The sequence below is a fragment of the Phalacrocorax carbo genome, chromosome Z (assembly GCF_963921805.1).
Source record: "Phalacrocorax carbo chromosome Z, bPhaCar2.1, whole genome shotgun sequence".
NCBI classification, from domain to species: Eukaryota; Metazoa; Chordata; class Aves; order Suliformes; family Phalacrocoracidae; genus Phalacrocorax; species Phalacrocorax carbo.
Genome location: NC_087548.1, coordinates 5,972,347 through 5,993,000, shown reverse-complemented (window position 1 = coordinate 5,993,000; position 20,654 = coordinate 5,972,347). Strand labels below are relative to the sequence as shown.

General features: G+C 42.6%; 1 protein-coding gene across 1 annotated transcript in view; it reads right to left on the bottom strand.

The window, feature by feature from the left end:
- Positions 1 to 4,671: 4,671 nt before the first annotated feature.
- Positions 4,672 to 20,654, bottom strand: part of EPG5 (ectopic P-granules 5 autophagy tethering factor) — a 57,578-nt gene continuing 41,595 nt past the window's right edge. Inside the window, exons 32-44 of the mRNA XM_064437683.1 lie at positions 19,929 to 20,089; positions 19,601 to 19,808; positions 18,845 to 18,920; positions 17,844 to 17,947; positions 16,770 to 16,945; positions 15,850 to 16,035; positions 13,308 to 13,517; positions 13,026 to 13,170; positions 10,545 to 10,787; positions 9,506 to 9,725; positions 7,808 to 8,023; positions 6,728 to 6,842; positions 4,672 to 5,431 (exon numbers count right to left, since the gene is read on the bottom strand). Of these exons, the coding sequence (XP_064293753.1) occupies positions 5,249 to 5,431; positions 6,728 to 6,842; positions 7,808 to 8,023; positions 9,506 to 9,725; positions 10,545 to 10,787; positions 13,026 to 13,170; positions 13,308 to 13,517; positions 15,850 to 16,035; positions 16,770 to 16,945; positions 17,844 to 17,947; positions 18,845 to 18,920; positions 19,601 to 19,808; positions 19,929 to 20,089 (2,243 nt within the window). The 3' untranslated portion in view covers positions 4,672 to 5,248. The remainder of the gene's footprint in view (positions 5,432 to 6,727; positions 6,843 to 7,807; positions 8,024 to 9,505; positions 9,726 to 10,544; positions 10,788 to 13,025; positions 13,171 to 13,307; positions 13,518 to 15,849; positions 16,036 to 16,769; positions 16,946 to 17,843; positions 17,948 to 18,844; positions 18,921 to 19,600; positions 19,809 to 19,928; positions 20,090 to 20,654) is intronic.

Below are 20,654 nucleotides of genomic sequence, written 5' to 3'. Positions count from 1 at the left end.
TCATGCCCCAGAACCACTGAGTGTGCCCTGCAGCATGTTACCAGCACCCTACGTGCTGCCAGCAAGTGCACGTCACAAAACAGCTGCAGTAACTTAGATGTGAGGAAACTCGTGGATTCACTGTCCAACTTTCACCTCCTTGGCTGCCAGAGCACAGCCCATGCTAGTGCAGCAAATGGGAGAACAAGGGCGTCCAGGTGCAGGAACCCACCACAGCCCTGGGCACTGGGAAAGGCACAGGAACGAGTCTGCCTGAATCTTGGCCCCCTAGTGAGGGACCTCTCTAACCCATCCAAATGCCTGCGAGATTGATCTTCAATGGAAGGAGTCCGCTCTCAGTATTTCCCTCTCACTAGCCACCATTTCGTCCTTTGGAAAGGAAAATGCGTGGGATGATACGTGGGGGAGAGACCTTGTAATCAACAAATTGGAGTGGAAGGAGCCCGCTTCCATGTACGTACACGATAAAGAAGTGCACACAGGACAGCGTTGTGGGGAAATCTCTCATACCTTTTCTGAGAGATCAGCACAACCAGGTGCCTCTCAAGCGGGGGAACAAGGAGGAATTAAGAGGTCCACGTGCAGCTGCAGCACCACGAGCAAGCTGGGATGACAGAGATGCTGCGGGATAGCTCGCACGCCGTGGATGGACGCAGCCTCCTCAGGAAGGACACGCTGGGACAGCAAGGATGAGGAGGAGTTGTCGTTTATGTGAGAGCGCAGCGGGAGTGCACAGGGCACGGGCCGGGCTGGGTGACCAGCCAGCTGGCAGCTTACAGGTCAGCGGAGCAGTACCACTGCGGCGGCTGTCCACTGCAGACCACCTGCCCGGCAAGTACGTAAGGAAAAAGCCGCGTGTTGGCAGGCCCTGGTCCTCACGGGGGACTCAAACCACCCACTCCAACCGGTACGACATGGAGGGACACAACCCAGCAGGGCACGTGGCGGGAGGTTGCTGGTACTCACCTCATCTGGCCTAACAGGTGTGCTCCAGCTCCTCTCCTTTCTCCCTCCCTGTTTATGCATCGTCGGACTTTGGGAGGATTTGGCCATTGCTCTGTGAAGCACTTCAGCTTCCAGAGTGAAGGATGCCAACTCCCGTCACCACCCCGGCCCCTGTGGGGGGCTGTAGCCCACCTGCATAGGAAGCACTGCCTGCGTGTTTCATGCGCCTTGCTGCTCAGAATTCTGTTTCTCCATTCCACTGACCTACGCTAACGTCACGGTCAGCTGTTAGGTCCGTTTCCCTATTTGGCCTTATTTTCTTAATAAGTACTTAAGCTGCAATCCACAGGCAACCATTCACCCCCATGCAACAACTGCTGCGCGAGTCAGACGCTCAAAGGGCCACAGACAGTCACTCTCCAACTAAACTGCAAGAATTATCCAAAAAGAATGCCTGTTACTAAGCTGACACTCCAATTTCATCTCTTTCCACTGCAATCTACAGCATGAAAAACAACACAAAACTCAGTTTTCCTCTGAGATTTCCTGGTTACATTTATGATGTGGAAAAGAACACAGCAGTTTAGGGTAGGAGGGAGGGTGGGAGATGCTGAGGGTGTGAAAGTCTTCCTAGTAAAACTAGAAGAAACAAGAAGTCGACCTGTTGGGCACGATTTGCAGAACGAGACTCCAAGCCCTGGAGCACACATGTGTGACAGAGACGTGCCAGTGGATCTGTTAGTTCATAAAATTTTCCCCCTGTATTTGGGGAAAGCACAGGTTCAGACTTCTAGCACTCTCCAAGAAGCCAGCAGGTTGGTTGTGGCTAATGCGCACGTCAAAAATAGCAGCTCCCCCTCTGAATTCTCCCTGTTTCGTAGGACCTACCATAGTATTATTTCATTCCGTTTCACAGTGAGGGGGTGGTGGTCAATGGCCCTATGTCCAGATGGAGATTGGTGACACGTGGTGTCCCTCAGGGGTACATACAGGCACCAGAGCTATTTAATATCTTCATCAATGACACAGACAGTGGGATCGAGTGCACCCTCAGCAAGTGTGCAGATGACACCAAGCTGAGGGGTGTAGGTGACACACCTGAGGGATGGGATGTCACCCAGAGGGACCTGGACAGGCTGGAGAGGAGGGCCTGTGAGAACCTCGTGACGTTCAACAAGGCCAAGGGCAGGGTCCCACACCTGGGTCGGGGCAGCCCCCAGTATCAATACAGGCTGGGGGGGGGAGGGATGGAGAGCAGCCCTGAGGAGAAGGACTTGGGGGTGCTGGGGGTGAAAAGCTGGACATGAGCCAGCAGTGTGCGCTCACAGCCCAGAGAGCCAACCGTGCCCTGGGCTGCATCCCCAGCAGCGTGGGCAGCAGGGAGAGGGAGGTGGTCCTGCCCCCCTGCCCCGCTCTGTGAGACCCCCTGCAGCGCCGCCTCCAGCTCGGGGCTCCTCAGCACGGGGCAGACACTGGGCTGCTGGAGCGGGGCCAGAGGGGGCACAGAAATGCTCCAAGGGCTGGAGGCCCTCTGCTGTGGGGCCGGGCTGGGAGAGCTGGGGTTGTTCAGCCTGGGGAAGGGAAGGCTGTGGGGGGACCTTATTGTGGCCTTCCAGTGCTGAAAGGGGGGCTGTAGGAGGGATGGGGGTGACCTCTTTAGCAAGGCCTGCTGTGACAGGACAAGGGGTGATGGTTTGAAACTAAAAAGGAGGGAAGATTCAGACTAGATAGAAGGAAGACATTTTTTATACTGAGGGCGGTGAAACCCTGTCCCAGGTTGCCGCGAGAGGTGGTTGATGCCCCATCCCTGGACACACTCAAGGCCAGGCTGGATGGGGCTCTGAGCGACCTCATCTAGTTGAAGATGTCCCTGCTCATGGCAGGAGGGTTGGACTGGGTGGCCTTCAAGGCTGCTTTCCCACCCAAACCATTCTGTGATTCCATGATTATTCAGAGTACTTCAACCGTGATAAAACCACTCATTTTCATCACAATTATTAGATTGAGAAATGGGAAAAAAGTCAACAGCATCGTTTCTGTTACATTTTAAGCAGCAAGTTATTAAAGAAGCTGTTTCAATGGTTGAGGCACATGGACATGATGACGGTGTCAATGGTGTTTGCTGACAGCAGTGATCCCAGCCTGGTCTGGCCCTCCCCACCAGCAAAGCCCTCAGTAAGAGGCACGGTTTTCCCCTACTTCCCTGCACACCACCAGCCTTCCTCTCATTTGGGATAAATACCAAATTCCACAGCCTGGGTCAGCTCTGAGTGCTGAAAGACCTGAACCAGTGCATCATCCTATGGTCACATTATCACAGAGGTTTGGGGAATTTTGCCAGGACAGAGAAATGTTATTCCTTCCATGACATACAGACGTTTTCTCCTGGGTTCTGGGCACAAAACCAGGCTGTTGTATCCTACACATGTCAAATCCAGGATGTCAAGGAGAAGAGTCTCCAAATCACCACTGAGAAACTGCATGGCATTCCCACATCATAATTTCGTTTCCAAGAACAATTATGTATTACTTGATGTGGATTCTTCCAAGTTGAAAATATCATGGTATTTTTCACAAACCAGTTGATTTTTCAGTTGCATGGTCTTTGCAGATATAACGTTATAAATACCACAGTTGTAAAAACTCAACAGCTGAAACAATACCTCATTTTAAAGTGCATGTCACTTATTTCTGACTTCTTCCATTTTTTATGCAACTGGTCAATAATATTTAATGTAATAAAACCAGTGCTTTTAAGCCTTCACGGGGGAAAAAAGCAGCAGAATGTAGTCTTCCAGACATTAATTTTCTAAAAGACCATTAAAAATCATGCTGCATCAATATCTTGTTAATATACAGATGGACATATGTGTGTATGTATATACACGCATACATACATATTTATAGATTCGCAGATAAAGCAAAGAACTCTAAGACCTCAATAAGATGAAGGGGATCTAACAACCCAGCTGGCATAGTTAATAGAATCTCTCGAGAAGAAAAAGGCCATTTGTTCTCCAGTTAAGAGCAAGATTTCAAGCATTACTGACCAGACAGCAGGGAGCACACTTCCTTCCCCTAGTGGCGACAATGGATGTTTTAACATGCAACCATGTTCTAAATATAAAGGCACAATTAACAGAGGAAGAGAAGTCATCACTGTTCCTTTATAGAGGTGGACAGATTGGGGCCGCAGGGCCTTGGGCCGCCTCAGTGATAATAGGGTCAACATCAGAGAAGCAACTGGGGAAAACTCGCTTTCTGCCTTCCCTGAACAAAGGTGCATCTTATGATCAGGCAAGGCAACAAAACCAGTGATCATTCAAGCTGAAACATCAGCCTTTCAGGCTCACCGTTCATGCTTTGGCAACAGAATGTTAACATGTTTACTTAGAAACCAAACTTACTGCAAGATAAATACCTTTTCACAGTGTCATCTAAAATCCTGTTATGTCATGCCCAGCTAGGAAGGAAAGAACAAACGTAAGTGGTGGGTGTCCTCTTGTTAAACCACTATCTCCTAAACAACTAGACTTTCAGAATTAAGGAATCCTACCTAACGTGAACATAACTCTCTGTTCCTGCCCCAGACAATGGGGATCCAGAAAATCTGTCTCTGGATTTAAATCACCTGACTTAAAAAGAACTTGGCTAGAAATTACTTGCATTTTATCAAGCAATATGGATGTAGATTCACTAACATTTAGAAAAAAGGAAAAAACAAAGTTCTTTAGTTCAAATCTTAGTTTGTATTTACAGAAGTGGGAGAAGATTGTAGACATGCTTCTCAACTACAGATTTCTGTGGGAGCAATAAAAGGTCAAAATTGAAGAGAGTATCTTTCCAAATACAGTGATTTCACAAGTCTCCAAATGCACAAGATTTAGAGGTATCATGGTTAAGAAAGTCAAAACATCTTTTATACACAATCCTCCACTCACTTTCAACTGGCCTGAATGATGACACACTGGACATTAAAAAAGGCACATAGAAAAAGCTGAAGACGCTAAAGAAAAAGCATTGCTATATAACAATTTGTACATTTATCCCCAGGTATCCTCTCATATGTGCACCACACAAAGGAAGATACTAATGCGTTTTCAGTCAACAAAAAGAAGCAATTCCACAGGCCTACAAATCAAGAGAAAGAAAACAAAGAGGAGAAAACTTGCCAGTGTGCAGTTCCCATTCACACTTCTGACTTAAAGGGAACTCTGAAGGTAAGAATTACTTGTGCAATAACAGCATTACATGTAAACCAGAGTAACTGACATTGCACGATGGTTCTGAGAGCTCCGTGCCACTACCGTATGCTGTCCAAATAATGCACTTCTGGGTACAGGGTGTTAACAAGGAAAGCCAAGAGATTATTGACATCTCGAAGACAATGGTCTGGATGCTTGATGAACTGAGAAGCCTTGGAGAGCTGCTCTTGATAATCCATATATTGTTTGCTTGATGCCATAGACTCAAGAACAGTCAGTGCCTATAGACACAAGGGAAAAATTCTGTTAGGTGTGTGTACTTTGGTCCGTAACAAACCAGTTCATGAGCCACCATATTCAGAACTCCACTAGAAGATCCTTATTTACTTGAGATCCTGGAGTATTTAGAATAAAACATTTGTAAGATACCGTCACTTAATAGTGATTCAAGTCATCTCATACTTTTCAAACTGTTCCTTCCCAGAGATCAACACAACAACTGCTCTGCCAAGGCTTGCTAGGATTCTCTAATGCAAATATTGTCAAGACATTTACTTTGTGAGCTCAAGACATGGTTTCAAGGAAACTACACCAAGCTACAAACCGCAACACACTTAACTATTTACTTCAGGTTTTTCTTATGAGCATCTTTGACTTTCAAAGAAGTATTATTTTGCTCCTATTAATAACATTACAAAGACAACATCAAGTTAGAAATTACACATAAAAGAAACTATGGTGGCAGTACCAGCCAGGGAAAATGGTGGAAATATGCCTGAACAAGTTTCAATAATTTCTTAGAGAAGAGAAACAAGTTATAACAACAAGTAAGCCACTTTGCTGTTGTTTCTAATCAACTTCTCCCTCCTCTTCTCGTGCACTTACTGAAACAATAACACTGTCAGTGCATGTGCTAAAGGAGGAACGTTTGTTTGTCATAGGGCTTTTAAGCCCTGATCTCACATAAACAAATGTTAGCGTGGATCTAGGCCTGCTTTATCATTGAAAAGCAGGACAATCACAACAGCATTGGTTTTTCCTGTTTGTTTTAAATTCCTTCTGCCTGCTACGCTCCGAAGCTTCTGAACTCAGGGTTTACAGCCCTAAGTTCACCTTCACCTTTCCAGCGCATAAGATTAGAAACTGATGCCTTCATATGAATACAGAATGCTGTATAAACAGTTTTACCTAGGATCACTTTAGGTTAGGGCTCAGACACACAGAGTTCTGCTGAACACAGAGTTCAGCAAACTCACATCATCACCTGGCCTATGCTGCACCTGGCCGTGTCCCTGGCAAATTCCAAGATGGTGTTTTGGTGTATAGCAAAACAGTGCACAAGTTTGTGAGAAGATAAATGAGGGCAACAAGCTATTTCTGAAATTCAGAATTTAGAGCCAGGTGTAAAGCAGTAGCAAAATAAGATTGAGGGCATTCAGCACCAAATAAAATGAAGAAGTTTAGAGTAGGATTTAGCTTGAAGCAATGCTTGTACTGACTCGTATGAAGTTCAGCCCACAAACTGAGCAAGCATGCCAAGAGGGCACGTCAAGAAGGCAGCAATTGGCACACTCTACCTGCTGGGCCTTCTGGGATAGCTTTGGCTCTGATCCTGCTTTCAGGCGGACTTGATTCTCTGTAGGAATCTGCACCAAGAGGAAGGCAGACAAACTGCGGGTCACAACCCGAAACCTGGCATAGGGAAAGGCACAGAGAGAAGGTGGTATCAAACTTGCAGTCCTCAACAGCAGATAAACTAGAAGTTCTATCCCATGAGATGTCTTGCATGAGGAACACAGTAAAGGCTTTACAGGAACTTTTTCAATGCATTAGAAAAAAAGAAGTCACTTCAATATATATGTAATAGTATATCATACATACTTGAGGATAATACCATACAGACAAAATGTTACATCTGTTCTAAGCTGAGCTGCAGCCTTGAGGCCAAGTATGAAATACTCCTCCATTTCACAGCCTCTGAAACATCCACATCAGCCAAATCAAGAGATGAGTTGAAAGAGACTAAGATTTCAGAACAATTTTAACAGGTTCGTTCTCAGGTTGTCTTTATAAACGTACAGTTATGTTTAGGTACTGTGTTGAATTGGTGCTCCATAAACATTTATGTATTTCTTTCTGGCATTCTTTCCATACTAAACTTCATTTTATTACCTAACAACCAAACCTTGTGTCTCTCTTTAGAAGGTAAAGTGAATTAGCAAGCAAGCACATATTTCTTTGAGCTTCTTGTAACATTTTCAACACCTCGAGGTTAAGATGGAAAAGGCAACCTGCATGCGGTCATACAAAATTCTTGTGAGGTGAACTGGAACAGTCTTCTACAGACCAGGTAAAAGTATTTTCTTCTAACAGTCTTCCTACAAACTTCCCTGGAGATGGACATTAAGTCAGAATCACAACTGCATTTCTCTCCTTTTCCACCACAGACCTTGCAGAAGTTCACATTCACTTCCTAAGCAGATTAAAATACTCGCTACACTTTTTCTGTGACAGGCCCGAACAAATTTATTGCTCTGGGGACAGCGTCGATTCAGAACATCTTTTGACATTGCACTGTGCAGCCTGGATCCAGACTGCAGCTTTTAACATGACAAGTCATATTAAATCAACTGATTCACTGTACCTTCAACCCTTACCTGGGTGACAAAGGAGACCTCCTGCCTAGCCCAATAGCACCCAGTATTCCAGAATTCAGTCTCTCCTCAGCCAGCTGACTCTGCCTGCCCTGGATTGACAGCAGTGTCCGAATGACAGATTCAGTCAGAATGGGATTATCTTGCTGCATCTGGATCAAGGATAACTGCATGGCTTTATGCCACCAGAGAAACAGCTTTGCCTCCTCCTTTGCTGAGCTTTAGGTAAGGTTTGAAGAATAAAAATGAAACAAAATATAAACGGGGGGAAAAAGTCAGATGCATAGGTTAAGAAGTTTCTATCTCTCCCCATCAGGCCCATGAAGAATTCAGACGGTTAACTAACGACAGCTAATCTTACTCTATGAGCACAGCATAACTCTACCACCCCACCAGTTACTATACTGCTGTAACTACTATTGTTATGGATTTGGCGCAGACATCAGCTAGCAGGTTTTAAGGGCCTGTAAGAGGACGCAGAACAATACTTCCTTTTAAGCTTTACAACTGAGAATAAATGATATTGCAGCCATAAGTGAATTTAAACTTGTCTAAGACGCGGTATAAAAAGGCATGAAGCTGTATCTGTACTCTTTTTTTCCCCCTTTACTTACCAATAAAACACTTTAGGAAGCACTAGCTGTTGTTTCCACAACAATTTAGACTTTTAATACGAACATTGAAGTTTTTTGTTGAGCAAAGCACAAAGTGAAGTTCCCCCTATGATATTTTTAATCTTTCCCCAAACAGTTTGCAGTTTAAGTAAACAAGCTCAGATTTTCCACATAAAGCATCAGCACGAGTTTCCTGCATCAGACTATCCCCACATTTACTCCGCCCACTCATTTCCCATCCCAGGCACACTCAGCCTTGATGTTTAGAGTAAGTTTTAATTTACTGTGCATAGTGGCTTTGCTGTCTCCTTCCCACTTTGGCAATCAAACTACTACGGTACCTACAAAAGTCAAAGTATTGTTTGAATTTCAGGAAACAGTGGGAATGTACATTTTCCCAAAATGTTCTTTCACAGCAAATATGAACATTATCAACATTAATATGGAAAAATATTCACCACATTTGCTATACTTGCTCTAAATACAGCAGTTACATACTTCAAGTACAAAGTAGTATCATTTTAACCCAACGCTACCCCTCCTTTCCCACCAGAATCTCTTTATCTAATAAGTTGTTTTACAGCAATAGAGGCCACTAACTCTGGGCACCTCACCAGATCCACTGGGTTCGGATTTGGTCCAGTGTTGCTGACAGTCCCCACTGAGCAGCGTTGAACACCAGGTCTCTAAGGAATGTCAATCTGAGTATTTAACACATAACTCACCCCACCTAGTGGACATTCTGGAAAGTGGAACCTACAGTGATTTAGGGTTTGCTTAAAGTAATTTTAACTGAGCACAAACCCAGGCTGCCATTTAAATCAAGCTTCTCCGACTGAAAATGGACCAAACTGCACCAGAAGTGTTCAGATAAATAGAACTCATTCTCCTCTTTAACCACAACAACTATTACTGTTGGCACTGGGGTTGGGCAGAGTCAGTAAACAGTGGATATAGAAGGATCGGTCATGTCATCCAGCAGCCTGGTGAGATTAACCTAATCAACCTGGACACCTAATTATACCAGCTATACAACTATAGCCTTATTTAAAAGCCAAGGCATATTCAGAAACCTTGAGATTCGTACCTTGGGCACACTTGCTCCAGCCATTTGCTGATGGTTATCAGGATCTTCATATCATTGCTAACAGTTTGGTCAATGTTTAGACATTGCAGCAGGTAGACATACAGAGTCAAGTAGCTTCCTAAAGACAGGCACTCCTGCAGGAATTCTTCCATGGTTAGCTCAGGAACTTGGAGCGAGGCGAGTACAGGGCCCCAGCCTAAATCCCGGTGGTGAGGACAATCTATAAAGAAAGCAAGAGGGCAGAACAAAGAGTGTGTGAGAGAGCAGTGCTTAGTAAAACCTAAGAACTAGAAGTACCTCACCGTGTTCCTGTAAGTTACAGAATTTGGGCTGGTTTAGCTGTTTTCCAGGTAATTGGTTTGTCATTCAACTCTGATGGAGAGGAAAGGAAACCTCCGCTATCATAGGGCACCTCCTTGAGGTTAAGGCGAGATATTTTCCCAGCATTTAATCAGGATTAAGTTTGAAAATTTTATCAACGGAATTTTAAATATTTCCTTCACGTGTCCTGAAATCTGACCACACAGAATGTGGAAGAAACCAAAATGGAGTTCCACAAGGATTATGTACACAGAAAGAAAAAAACAAACCCACACCATGGAATTTCAGAGTTGTACCAACCAAGAGGGGTTTTTTTTCTTAGATTAGCCTACAGAACACTAGAGGAAGGGACAAATATCTGTTTTGCATTCTTGGTATGATTCTGGGTTTTTTTAAAAAGTCGTCCTCTATAGCTGGAAAAATGGCAACCATTACACAAAGCAAATTAGTTTTCACAGACAAAGGTACAGTTCTTAAGAAAATACACAATTAGAGCAGCTGAAAAGCCCAAACCACAATGGTCTCACTCTTCTACATCTAGTTACTACGACACATATATTTGTGACAGTTGGGAGCCATCACGTACAAAGAAAGGAGCTCTGATTGTGGAAATCAGATTAAAACCCCGTTCCAGTACTGGGCAGCGTGATTCAAGACAATTTGTTTTTAATGGGCATCTAAGACTGATCAAAGTTTTTGAGAAAAACAGTGGTCCTACCGCCACTGAAGTAAGCAGTGATACAGGCTTCTGTTGTCTCTGCCATGTGTCGGACGGAGGCCAGGCTCTGACACGCTGCTGTGAGAAGGGGCATTGCTAGCAACCCATGCATTTTGCTGTCAATCCACTTCTGTAAGCTCCCCTGTAGCGACTCAGCTGTTGTAACACTAGAATTGTTCATCATCATCAGAATTTCTGTAAAGAGACTGCTGAGGGCCATATGACGTGTTTGCAGGTCCATATCTGAAAGTCAGAAATAAGAAAACCATTTCAGTAAATAGACACTAGAACCCAAATTTAACTTCACCACCAAACACTTCCCGTAGATACTGGGAAAAGCCTCTCGCTCAGTACAGACCTCAATTCCTTGCCTGCACTCACAAAACTGCAGTAAGACACCCATTCCTTGCAGTCTCTTCCCTTGATGAGATAGTTCATCATTCATTAAACAGAGAGACAGCTTATAAGACCGTACAGCAGGGTACACTGGAGCCCATCTTTCACCTAGGGTCTTTTACCATGACTACAGTGCAAATAAATTGAATGATAAAGTATGTTTATAGTCTCGAAGAAAACTTGGGTATTAAAACACAGTTTGAAGTACAGCTTAGAGTGAAACAACCAAGATTTTAGATGATTCAATCTGAAATATGACCGCGATGAGCCCTGAAATGTTGCAACCCCCTCATGCATTTCCAGGATTCTAGATTTCCTCCTAATCCAAGCATTCAGCCCCAGAATAATTTTTTGAAACGATCTCTTGGCATTGCCTGAGCATGTTATCATGGTCCACCTCCAACAGTACCCTTGAAGCACCAATGTTTTCTCTGCTTGGCTCTCAGAAGTCTAACTACAGAGTAGACCTTTGCAGTTGATGAAAAAAAAGCCACCATTGTTATAAAAGAAAATTTTAAGCAAAATCGGGCATCGTAGAAGCAAAAAATTCAACTGGTTATGAAGAAAAGTTGTGCACAAAGAGGGATTAATCACTGGAAAAACGTCACCCAAAGAGACTGAGACCTCCACACTTGCAGGTATTTGGAAGCTTACCTGGTAAGGCCCTGAACAACCTCATTTAAGTTTGAAGCTAGCCCTGGTTTTGAGGGGGAGGTTGGACTACAGGCCTCCAGAGGTCCCTTTCAAACTAAGCTATTCTGCTTGTATCATCTACCCATGAAGGGAAGGGGTGGGGAGCAAACCCAGAAGTCATCTGTCACAGCACAGCTCTTCAGTAAGGTAAAAATCTTACCAGAGACCAAATGAGAACGACAGTGCCAGGTTAACCGACTCACCTATGGCCACAACTAGTTTTACAGTCAAGTCCCACTTAACAGGCTCCAGATCACTCACAAGCACCCACCAGATTCGCTGGGATAAGTCCTGGCACAGTGCAGATGTGAGAAGTCCAGCCTTCTCCTCTCCAGAGTGTTGTCAATAGAAGGCGCTGCCCTGGAAGCTCTTCCAAAAACCACCAGCCGCCTCCTCCAAACCTCACAGAGAAGCTAAATATCATACACACATCCCTTTCCTGCCACTCTGCATCAGTGATCCTCCTGCACTCAGCCTGCTTGAGCAACACGGAGCGTTCTCTCTTCCAGCCCTTTCACACATACAAGTGTGCACAGGGGTACATGAAACAGAGCTGCTCCTCTTACTGCGGAGCTCTTGTCTCCTCCAAAATTTCTCAGCTACAAGGAGTGTCAGCAGCAACAGGCAAGCCTTCACTTCTCTTCAAGTCACAAAGTTTTACTGGCTATGGGTCTGTCCTACAGAGGTTCCCCAAATAGCGATACAAGTACAGAGTGACACTTATCACTCTCACAGGTTTTCAGACAATTTCTGTTCACTCTTGCTAGCACACCTGTGTAGGTCATGGGCAGAAAGAGACGCGACTCCTGACAAGTATTTCTGTGTAGTACGGTGAGACAACTGATTCCACCTGAAGTTTTAGTTTGACAGGGGAAGCTCGGGATGATACTAGTACTAAAACTGAGATCAATATAAATGCTATGGACACACCATACCACTAGTACGCATGAGTATAAATCCCCCTACTTCAAAACAGTCAGTTTTCCCAATGGCACAACAGTTTAGAACCCGATCCCTCAGGACCAAGAGGGTATATTTGTGTCATCCTTCCTTTTAAAAAAGATGATAATTACAAATAAAATTTTTAAATATTTTTAAAACCTAGAAACTAGACAAGCTTCTCTATATTGGTCAGTTTTACTCACAAGATAACCCCTGTTTTTTCTGTTGGTTCTGCTAGTCTTGACAGCACTACAGGGTAACATTCTTATTTTTGTTTTGTGCTAATATACCAGCTATATATACATCATCAAAGCAACATGCCCTGCTGCCCACAAGTAAGACACTGTAGTAACGCAAGTAATTTCACAGTCACAGATGTTCAACAGTCCATGCAGTTGAATAAAAGATCTTAACAGCTTTAAAGTAATTTGCCACTTCTTTAACACAAACCTGGAGGATTAAAGATGATTACATCATCAAGCAACTTGGACATTTCTTGTTCCAAAACTTCAAGAGTAATACTTCCAGTTTGTTCTAAGGTGCTGAGAAATTGAACCACCTGGTGAATATATGCTTGGCACTTCAGTGTTGCGTCCTATTAATCAAAATTAAAATCAATTAGAAAAAAAAAAACCATGCCTGGAACTCTTCCCACACTCCATAATATACAAAAGCAGAACATTGCGAACAACAAGAACAGCTCAGAGACACTGCAAAACCAGTTCGACTTACTAGGTGGATGTGACTATCCGAAGATGCACCAAAGCCTGCTGAGATTTTCAGGAGCTTCACTATCAGCTCCGCTGCAGCATCCTTAGCAAGGACAACAGAGGGAGGGTAGTGACTGTTGCAGTAGCTGATGATGTTCCGATAAGATGAAATGCCCACAAGCTGCCAAGGAAGGGAGCTGGTCTGTCCAATAAGATTCGCGAGTGGCAATTCCTGAAAGTTTAGAAGAAATCAGTCTAAGCTCCACCTGCTTTGCCATTTCAAATTAATATTCACAGTACTCAATACTGGAAGGAAGCCCAGACTCCAAAATCTGAAGGAGACATAGCAGAAACCCCACAGAAATAGATGGCCACTGGGAGTCTGGCTGAAAAGCAACTGCTCGTTCAGGCAGCAAGCCGACATGTGTACATCATCACATGTACATCATGTACAGCATTCGTGCTACAGTACTCAGCCCACTCCAGCAGCTCTAACCAAGCACAAAAGTCAGTGAGAGACATCACATGTTTACATGTCAAATTTTAAAGACAGACAGAAAGAAATGGAGACCCTACAAAGTAGAGTCATTAGAGGTTTAAAAAAAGGCATTAAAAATTATTTAAAAAAAATTAATCTAAGTTCACAGTAAAACCAGAGGCAGAGGCTGGGTTCCTCAGTTGTTACGGAATGAACAAATACTGGAATTGCACTGATGGCCAACACAACCTGAAGACTTTAAGGATCCAGAACTAACCCAAATTAGACTACATCAAAAGAATGTGACACTGGTACACCAAGGACTGCTCAAGTTGCTCATGCACTGGAACATAGGGCTGAGAAAGTTTGAGATTTAGGTCAAGGTGTCACCGGAGCATTCTGGGAGGTAAAAAAATGAGTGACAGCCTGTCAGTTTAGCACATTGCTGGAGGCTAGGAGGGAGTTCCTGAGGCTGACTCATGCAATGTACAAACAGATATCTTTTGAAGCTTGAGAGGCTCCTGATAAGGAAATGCATTCAGGTCAAACCATGTGAACTCTGGTAATTTTCCTAAACTGGAATATAGTGTTGATCAAAGGCTGCTGGTGACATCTTGACACAGCATCTCACAGTGCCTCAGAGGAAATGGAAAACAGAAGACACTGCAAGTGGGATAAAGCTTGCAGATGTGAAATGAGACTTCTTGAAGATTACCCAGCCCCTCTGGAAGCGTCTGCCAGAAGCAATGGACTGAATCAGACTGTGCTAGGTCTACCTACACAAGGCTCTTAGTAAAAGCAGGGTTCAGAAAGTTCATCCTAACATTCAGTGTTTTCCTTCCCTATTCCTCCAAGATGTCGTTACATCATTGTGACTTGTCATCACATCATATGGAGTCTGGAGGGGAGCATTTTATGGTAGGAAATAAATGTTTGCCAAAGCATTTCTGAGTAAGGACTGAACAGCACTTACTTGTAACTCCTGAGAAAACATGTTCAAGCAGACAAATAAGTATTTTCTGTTTAGACAGCTATGAAAAAAATCTACCGTCAGATCAAGTGCTGCTCCTAACCTCACACTAATCCCGTTGCTGAGTTGTGCTTAACACAGCCAACTTGAAGTGTGACCACAACTGAAGATTAAGTTGGAAAACACTACAGACATGCACAGTAAGAGACAGAGCCAGGCATAAGCTTTTCATAAATGAATGATTCTTACCATCCCTCCACACATTCATGTTTGCCACTCAGAAAAAGAAGCAAGACACAGCAGAGATTTACGTGACCAGCCGAGACAGAATAAATGTGACTCAGCGAGCCTCCTGATCCCTCTCACAGCACCACAGGTGCCACAAGCACGAATGCTCAGTCAATACTGCTCCTGCGCTCACGGCAGACTGCCTGAATCGAAGGGGGCTCGTGCTAGACATCCTTTTCACTCAGGCTGTCAGAAAAAAACTTCACCTTAAGTTATATTATATATTGCATATATACGCATAAATATGAGTATGTATATTTATGCATATGTATTATATGTGCATATGTAAATTCTTGATAATACTACTTCTACTTTGCATGTGCTTGTAACTAAGGCTCTCCAAAACCAGGGAAGAAAAGGAAAGAGGCATTTTAGTTAAAGGTTGGCCTAAGAGACAAGATAGGTATACTATGCAGCGTCCCATACTTAACTATGGAAAAAATGGCACAGTAGTTTTAAGTAACAACCTTTTTTTTTTTAAACACTAATAAAACTAACATATATATTTGTTCTTTCTAAAATCCAGAGAGTGATTTTGTAACTCCAGGAAACCGTCTGTATTCATTTGCCTACTCTTTACAACGCTTCTGAATGACAGCACCTCCAGAGCTTCTTGAAACGAACAGCAGCTCTTCTTTTCTCACAGAAGTTATACAAAACGCCTCACATATGGACTTTGTCTTGGCCATCTCTGGAATGCTGTTTGGGGTATTTTACCTAGGCACTTCTGAGATAATCATTCTGCAAGTCAGAAAGTCATCACAGCCTGTGTCCTTAGTAGCAAAGTTTTTTTCTGCTGCTAAGACAGGTATAAACTTCAAAAATTACCTCTGTGCCTGTAAGTTGTTCCTCCTTCGCCAGCATGACCATCATATACAGCAAACAGACAATCATTTTGTGAGTCTGAGGATGAGGGTTGGGGTTCCAGGCATCAGAGAGGACACTAACCCAGTTTACTTCACAAAAAACGTAACCCAAGAACAAGAAACAACTCTTGGGGCTGCCCCTTTCAATCTAGGAAGGAGGAAGTTAAAAAAAGAAAAAGACAGGTACATAAAACAATGTAAGATATAAATACTTCCATACTTTTCAACTCCTTAGCCAACCATAAATCCACAGCAGCATTTTAGGCCAGCAGAGGAGTAGAGACATTGCTTCTCCATCATTTTGCCTCCCACCAGAAGAGTTGCACATATAACTTTCCAAGCCTCTCAACCAACCAGTACAGAATACCAAGCTACTGCAAACCAAAGAGAAATAACCTATTACGAACTCTTAGCTGCATGATTGGATCCATTTCTCTTCATTGTAAGAGAAGCTAAGACACTCTGAGCTTGTTTAGAACTGCATGAAGAACACATCCCAAACAGATAAGCAATAAATCTGGAGCATTTCCACACCTATCTGCAGGTTTACTGTGTCTCAGGCAACTTGGAAGTGAGAACAATGTGGCAATAGTAAAATATATTAACTCTAACTAAATATGTTCTAAATATATATGTAATAAACGAGACATTCAGACAGAGCAATGACAGATTGCAAAGACTGCCAGCTTTACAGCTCCCCACAACTTCGTAGAAGACTCAGAAGCACTCCTTCACAAAAATCATCAATCACAGAATGAGCAGCTGTGAATACTACAACAAACTTTAAAAGCTTACTTGCTAAAGAACTGCCTCCAGCTCTCCAGCTATTTTCAAGGGCAACACTGATTATGAACTTAATTCAACAGATGCCAATGTACTCACTTTAAAGAACTCTTCCATAAGCATCTGGTCTGGATGCAGTTCCTTCCATGGAAGCCTTCTGAACTCAGTATGGAAAGTATAGAGAATAAACTCAGGCATTTTGGGGGATGTGCAACATACACTGTAGCACATTAGGTGTAACCAGAGCGCCCCATGGTGGCTTGGCAACAGCTTATCTAGATTCAAAGGATACAGTGGAGTTAACAACAGAAAAATAAACCAGGGAAAGCTTGATTACCAAAGTCCAAGTCTGACAATGAAAAAACATAAATGCAAGCTACACCAAAATACATGTGTCAAAAAAAAAAAGCACATTTGCAAGCTTCTAGATTTTTTTCTCCAAATCAAAAAGTGGGGGTTATGATTTCATGCCGTGCCTCAAACTTCTGAAGAGTTGCTGGACAATAATCTGAAGTTATAAAATGCTCCTTCGATGTAGAACTTCACTGTTTTTATGTAGGGGTTTTTTGGTTTGTTTCTGAAAAAGATCTTATGAATCTGGAATATTATAAGACATGCAATGATATGTTATTTATTTATTTCTACAAGGTAAGTTTGAACCTGGTTCATCCCTAAAGGTTGTTAAGAGGTATTTGTAAGAATAATTTTCTTCCATTCCTCTGTCTAACTACACATTAGGCACAATAAGCAATGCTAAACAGGAGCCCAAAATGACCGGTCCTGGAGATTAAGTTACCCCCAAGAGCAGCAGTTGAGACAGAGGTACTCGTCATTGTGACACGCTGCTGCATACGTTGTACAGCAACTACACACAAATCTGGAAAGAAGTCATGCACTTCCCATGACAGCACATTTTGTTTTGCTTCCCTTCACGTGAACTTTGTTATACAATAGATACACATTTATCAATCCCATTATCTACCCTTGCCAAGGAAAAAAAGCTGGTTTTTAAGGATGAAATAAAGAAATGCTCCTGGCACCACTGCAGAGATCGTCCTGGCTAAAAGTTATAACAAACAAAATCCCCCTACGTCCCCCATCTCAACCAAAATCTTTTTTGGTCTGATGGAACACCGAGTGCCACTGCATTAAAACAGCGTGGACATCACCCACCTTTAAAGCTCTCATGCAAAAGCTTGATGCTATCTGTAAACAAAGAGACAACGGTGGATGCCACAGGAGCGTCGCTCTCTAACCAAGGGTAGCAGGGCTGGTTACTTAAAAGAAGCAGAGAGGCAACACAAATTTCAGTGCTGAGTTACCAGACCATAAGCAGATCATAAACACTTAAAATATTTGAATATTTTAAAGCATAGTGAATCATTACAATAGGCAGTACACAGTAAATTAACACAGTAGCTGTCAGCAGTCCTTTCATTCAAACTCTTTAGAACCGCCTGTTTCTTCCTTAGAAGAGGTACATATTTTAATGTCACACCAAAGACCCACAATACCACTGAGTAAGCAGAGATTACTTGTTTGATATTTCATAACTGAATTAAATACCAAAACACAGGGATTTCTGAATGACAGCGCATACCACCTGCAGTTAGCCTTCTAATTAAATGTTGGAGATGCGCTCACAGCTCAAAAAGCTTTTGGCTTTGGATGAAAGTCAAATTTAAGTGTATAACGTAACAAATAACTCTCCATGTGAAGACAGGTACACAAGACGGTAGATCGTCAGAGGACTGATTCAGTCCAGGGTTTCTTTAAGTACCACTGGCATTTGCGGTTGTATTTGTTTGACTTCTTTGTTTTAAACTAAGGCAGTATCGGTATTAAAGAAGCTAAAAAAAAGCAATCTAAAATTTAACTTTTAGTGTATTAAGTGTAATTCACATTTTTCTCACCTCCGCTTCCTGACCAGAGCTTGGATATATTCCTTGTATCTAAAACAATTACTCAATCCAAGTCTTGGAAAATTTGACTTAAGAAACTCATGAACTAGTCCCGCAATTGTTAAGGATATGACACAAGTCACAGCTACTTAGTGAAAGGTCACAATAAAGTAATTAATTAGAAAAAAATCGGATAACAATGTAAGCCATTTTTACAGGGTTATAGTCCTTACTTGAGAAAAACCTAATTTCATTTTAAAATGCAGTTTGTACCTTGCATCTTCCTTATCCAAGACCAGTATCCATGGCTTAAAGAGTCCAGCAATGACCGAATACAAGCACTGCAGCACTAGAAGAAAATAAAACACAGGAGTTGCTTTTTTCCCCCTCAAATTAGCAACAGTGACTATATTACACTTTTCCAAACTTGAATACCATGCCCTTTGCTTATTCCATTTAATCAGCTCTTCCTGATCAAAAAAAAAAATTAAAATACAATACGTTTATTAGTAAGTCTGGTGAACCATATGATTGTTTTAACAACAATCACAAGCATTTTGCATTGATATTTTATTAATATCACTTTAGTATCACTTTACCCCCATAATCTCAGATGCGTTAATGATGATTCACACTTTAAACCTGCATATACTAAAACAAAAGGTGTTTTGGTAAATTTTCTCCAAATCAAAATCACATCATGATGAAATTCAGCAGTCCCTCATTCCCAAACTTCTGCTCAATGCAAAAGACTGTATTTTTCTTTGAAGAAAGTACAATCTTTTCATAAAAAAATTCTAAAGCAAGCTCAAATATAAAGAAGCTTCCTCCAGCAAGCATAAAGATAAAGCATAAAGTCCCACATGGCCATGAAGTAGCATCAAAATTTCCCATATGTATTTTAATGTTCTCATCATTGCACAAATGCAGAGCGAGAAGATTTTACTGTATATTTAAATGGTCTTTAACAGAGGAAATTAGAGAAACTGAGTGCCTGTTCTTAAGTGGTTTGCTTTTAAGACACACTACCTGCTTGAACTTTGTTACTGCCACGAGGCTCTTGGGCTACATTGGCAACTTCGGTGTCAATAAGTCTTTTAACAAGATATTCCAGAAATTTATTCACTTCACCCATATATGGGCTCCATTCTGAAAACAGGCCGAAAGTCCTGAAGTCCATCGAAGACAATCGGAGTTTGCAGAAAGATGTGGAAAGCCATTCTATTGTCTCTATAACCTGTAAGAAGGAGGAAACTATTAATGAGCCACAGAAAGCCTGCACAGCAGTGTTCTTTTGTCACCAGTGGGCATCTGTTTCAGCTGAAAAACATAACAAATCAACGGAAGAAGCACCCACCTGTTCTGCAGAGAGGAGACCTTTTCTAGCATTCCGCAATATAGGACTTTCAGGAGAATCAGTTTTCTTGAAGCTTCCCTGTTCAGTCACTGATGAACCACATCCCAAAGCATTAAGTGATGCCCTCCAACAGTCAGGGCTCAGAAGCTGCAATGATGAGCCTTAGCAGAAAGAGGGGAAAGCATTTGTGAAAATCAGAAGGATATTGGTCCCTTTCTCAATACAGGGCAGAAAAGGTTGAAATTAGAGCTCCCTACTACATAAAAAATTTAGCATGAGTTTGAAAGCTCCAAGTTTAAGGGTTGAAAGGTATCTTTACTTCTCAAACGTAAGTAATTTAACAGTCCCTTTTGGCACAGACACACTCTCTTCTTAGGGAGTTCCCCAGGCACTTAGTGCGTCTCTGGCTGCAAACACATATTAAGAGGCAGTTGCTGCCTCAGCGCATACGGTTTGACAGAAAGGAAGTACTTTTGTTCTCATTTTAGAGGCACAGCAGATTATAAGTAGCATCTAATGTCAACCAGGACATTTTCAGCAGATTTCAGTATCAGTCCCAGGTCTCCATAATTCCAGTTCTGAGTCTGGTATCGAAGGGTGCTCAAGGACAAGGATGATGCATTACCGACCGTGGCACAATTACAGGTGCTCCCCTTAACACAAACCTCTCCTCCATCCTTCTCCTGTAATACAGGCTGAAAATCTGTTGTCCCTGATATGTGTACT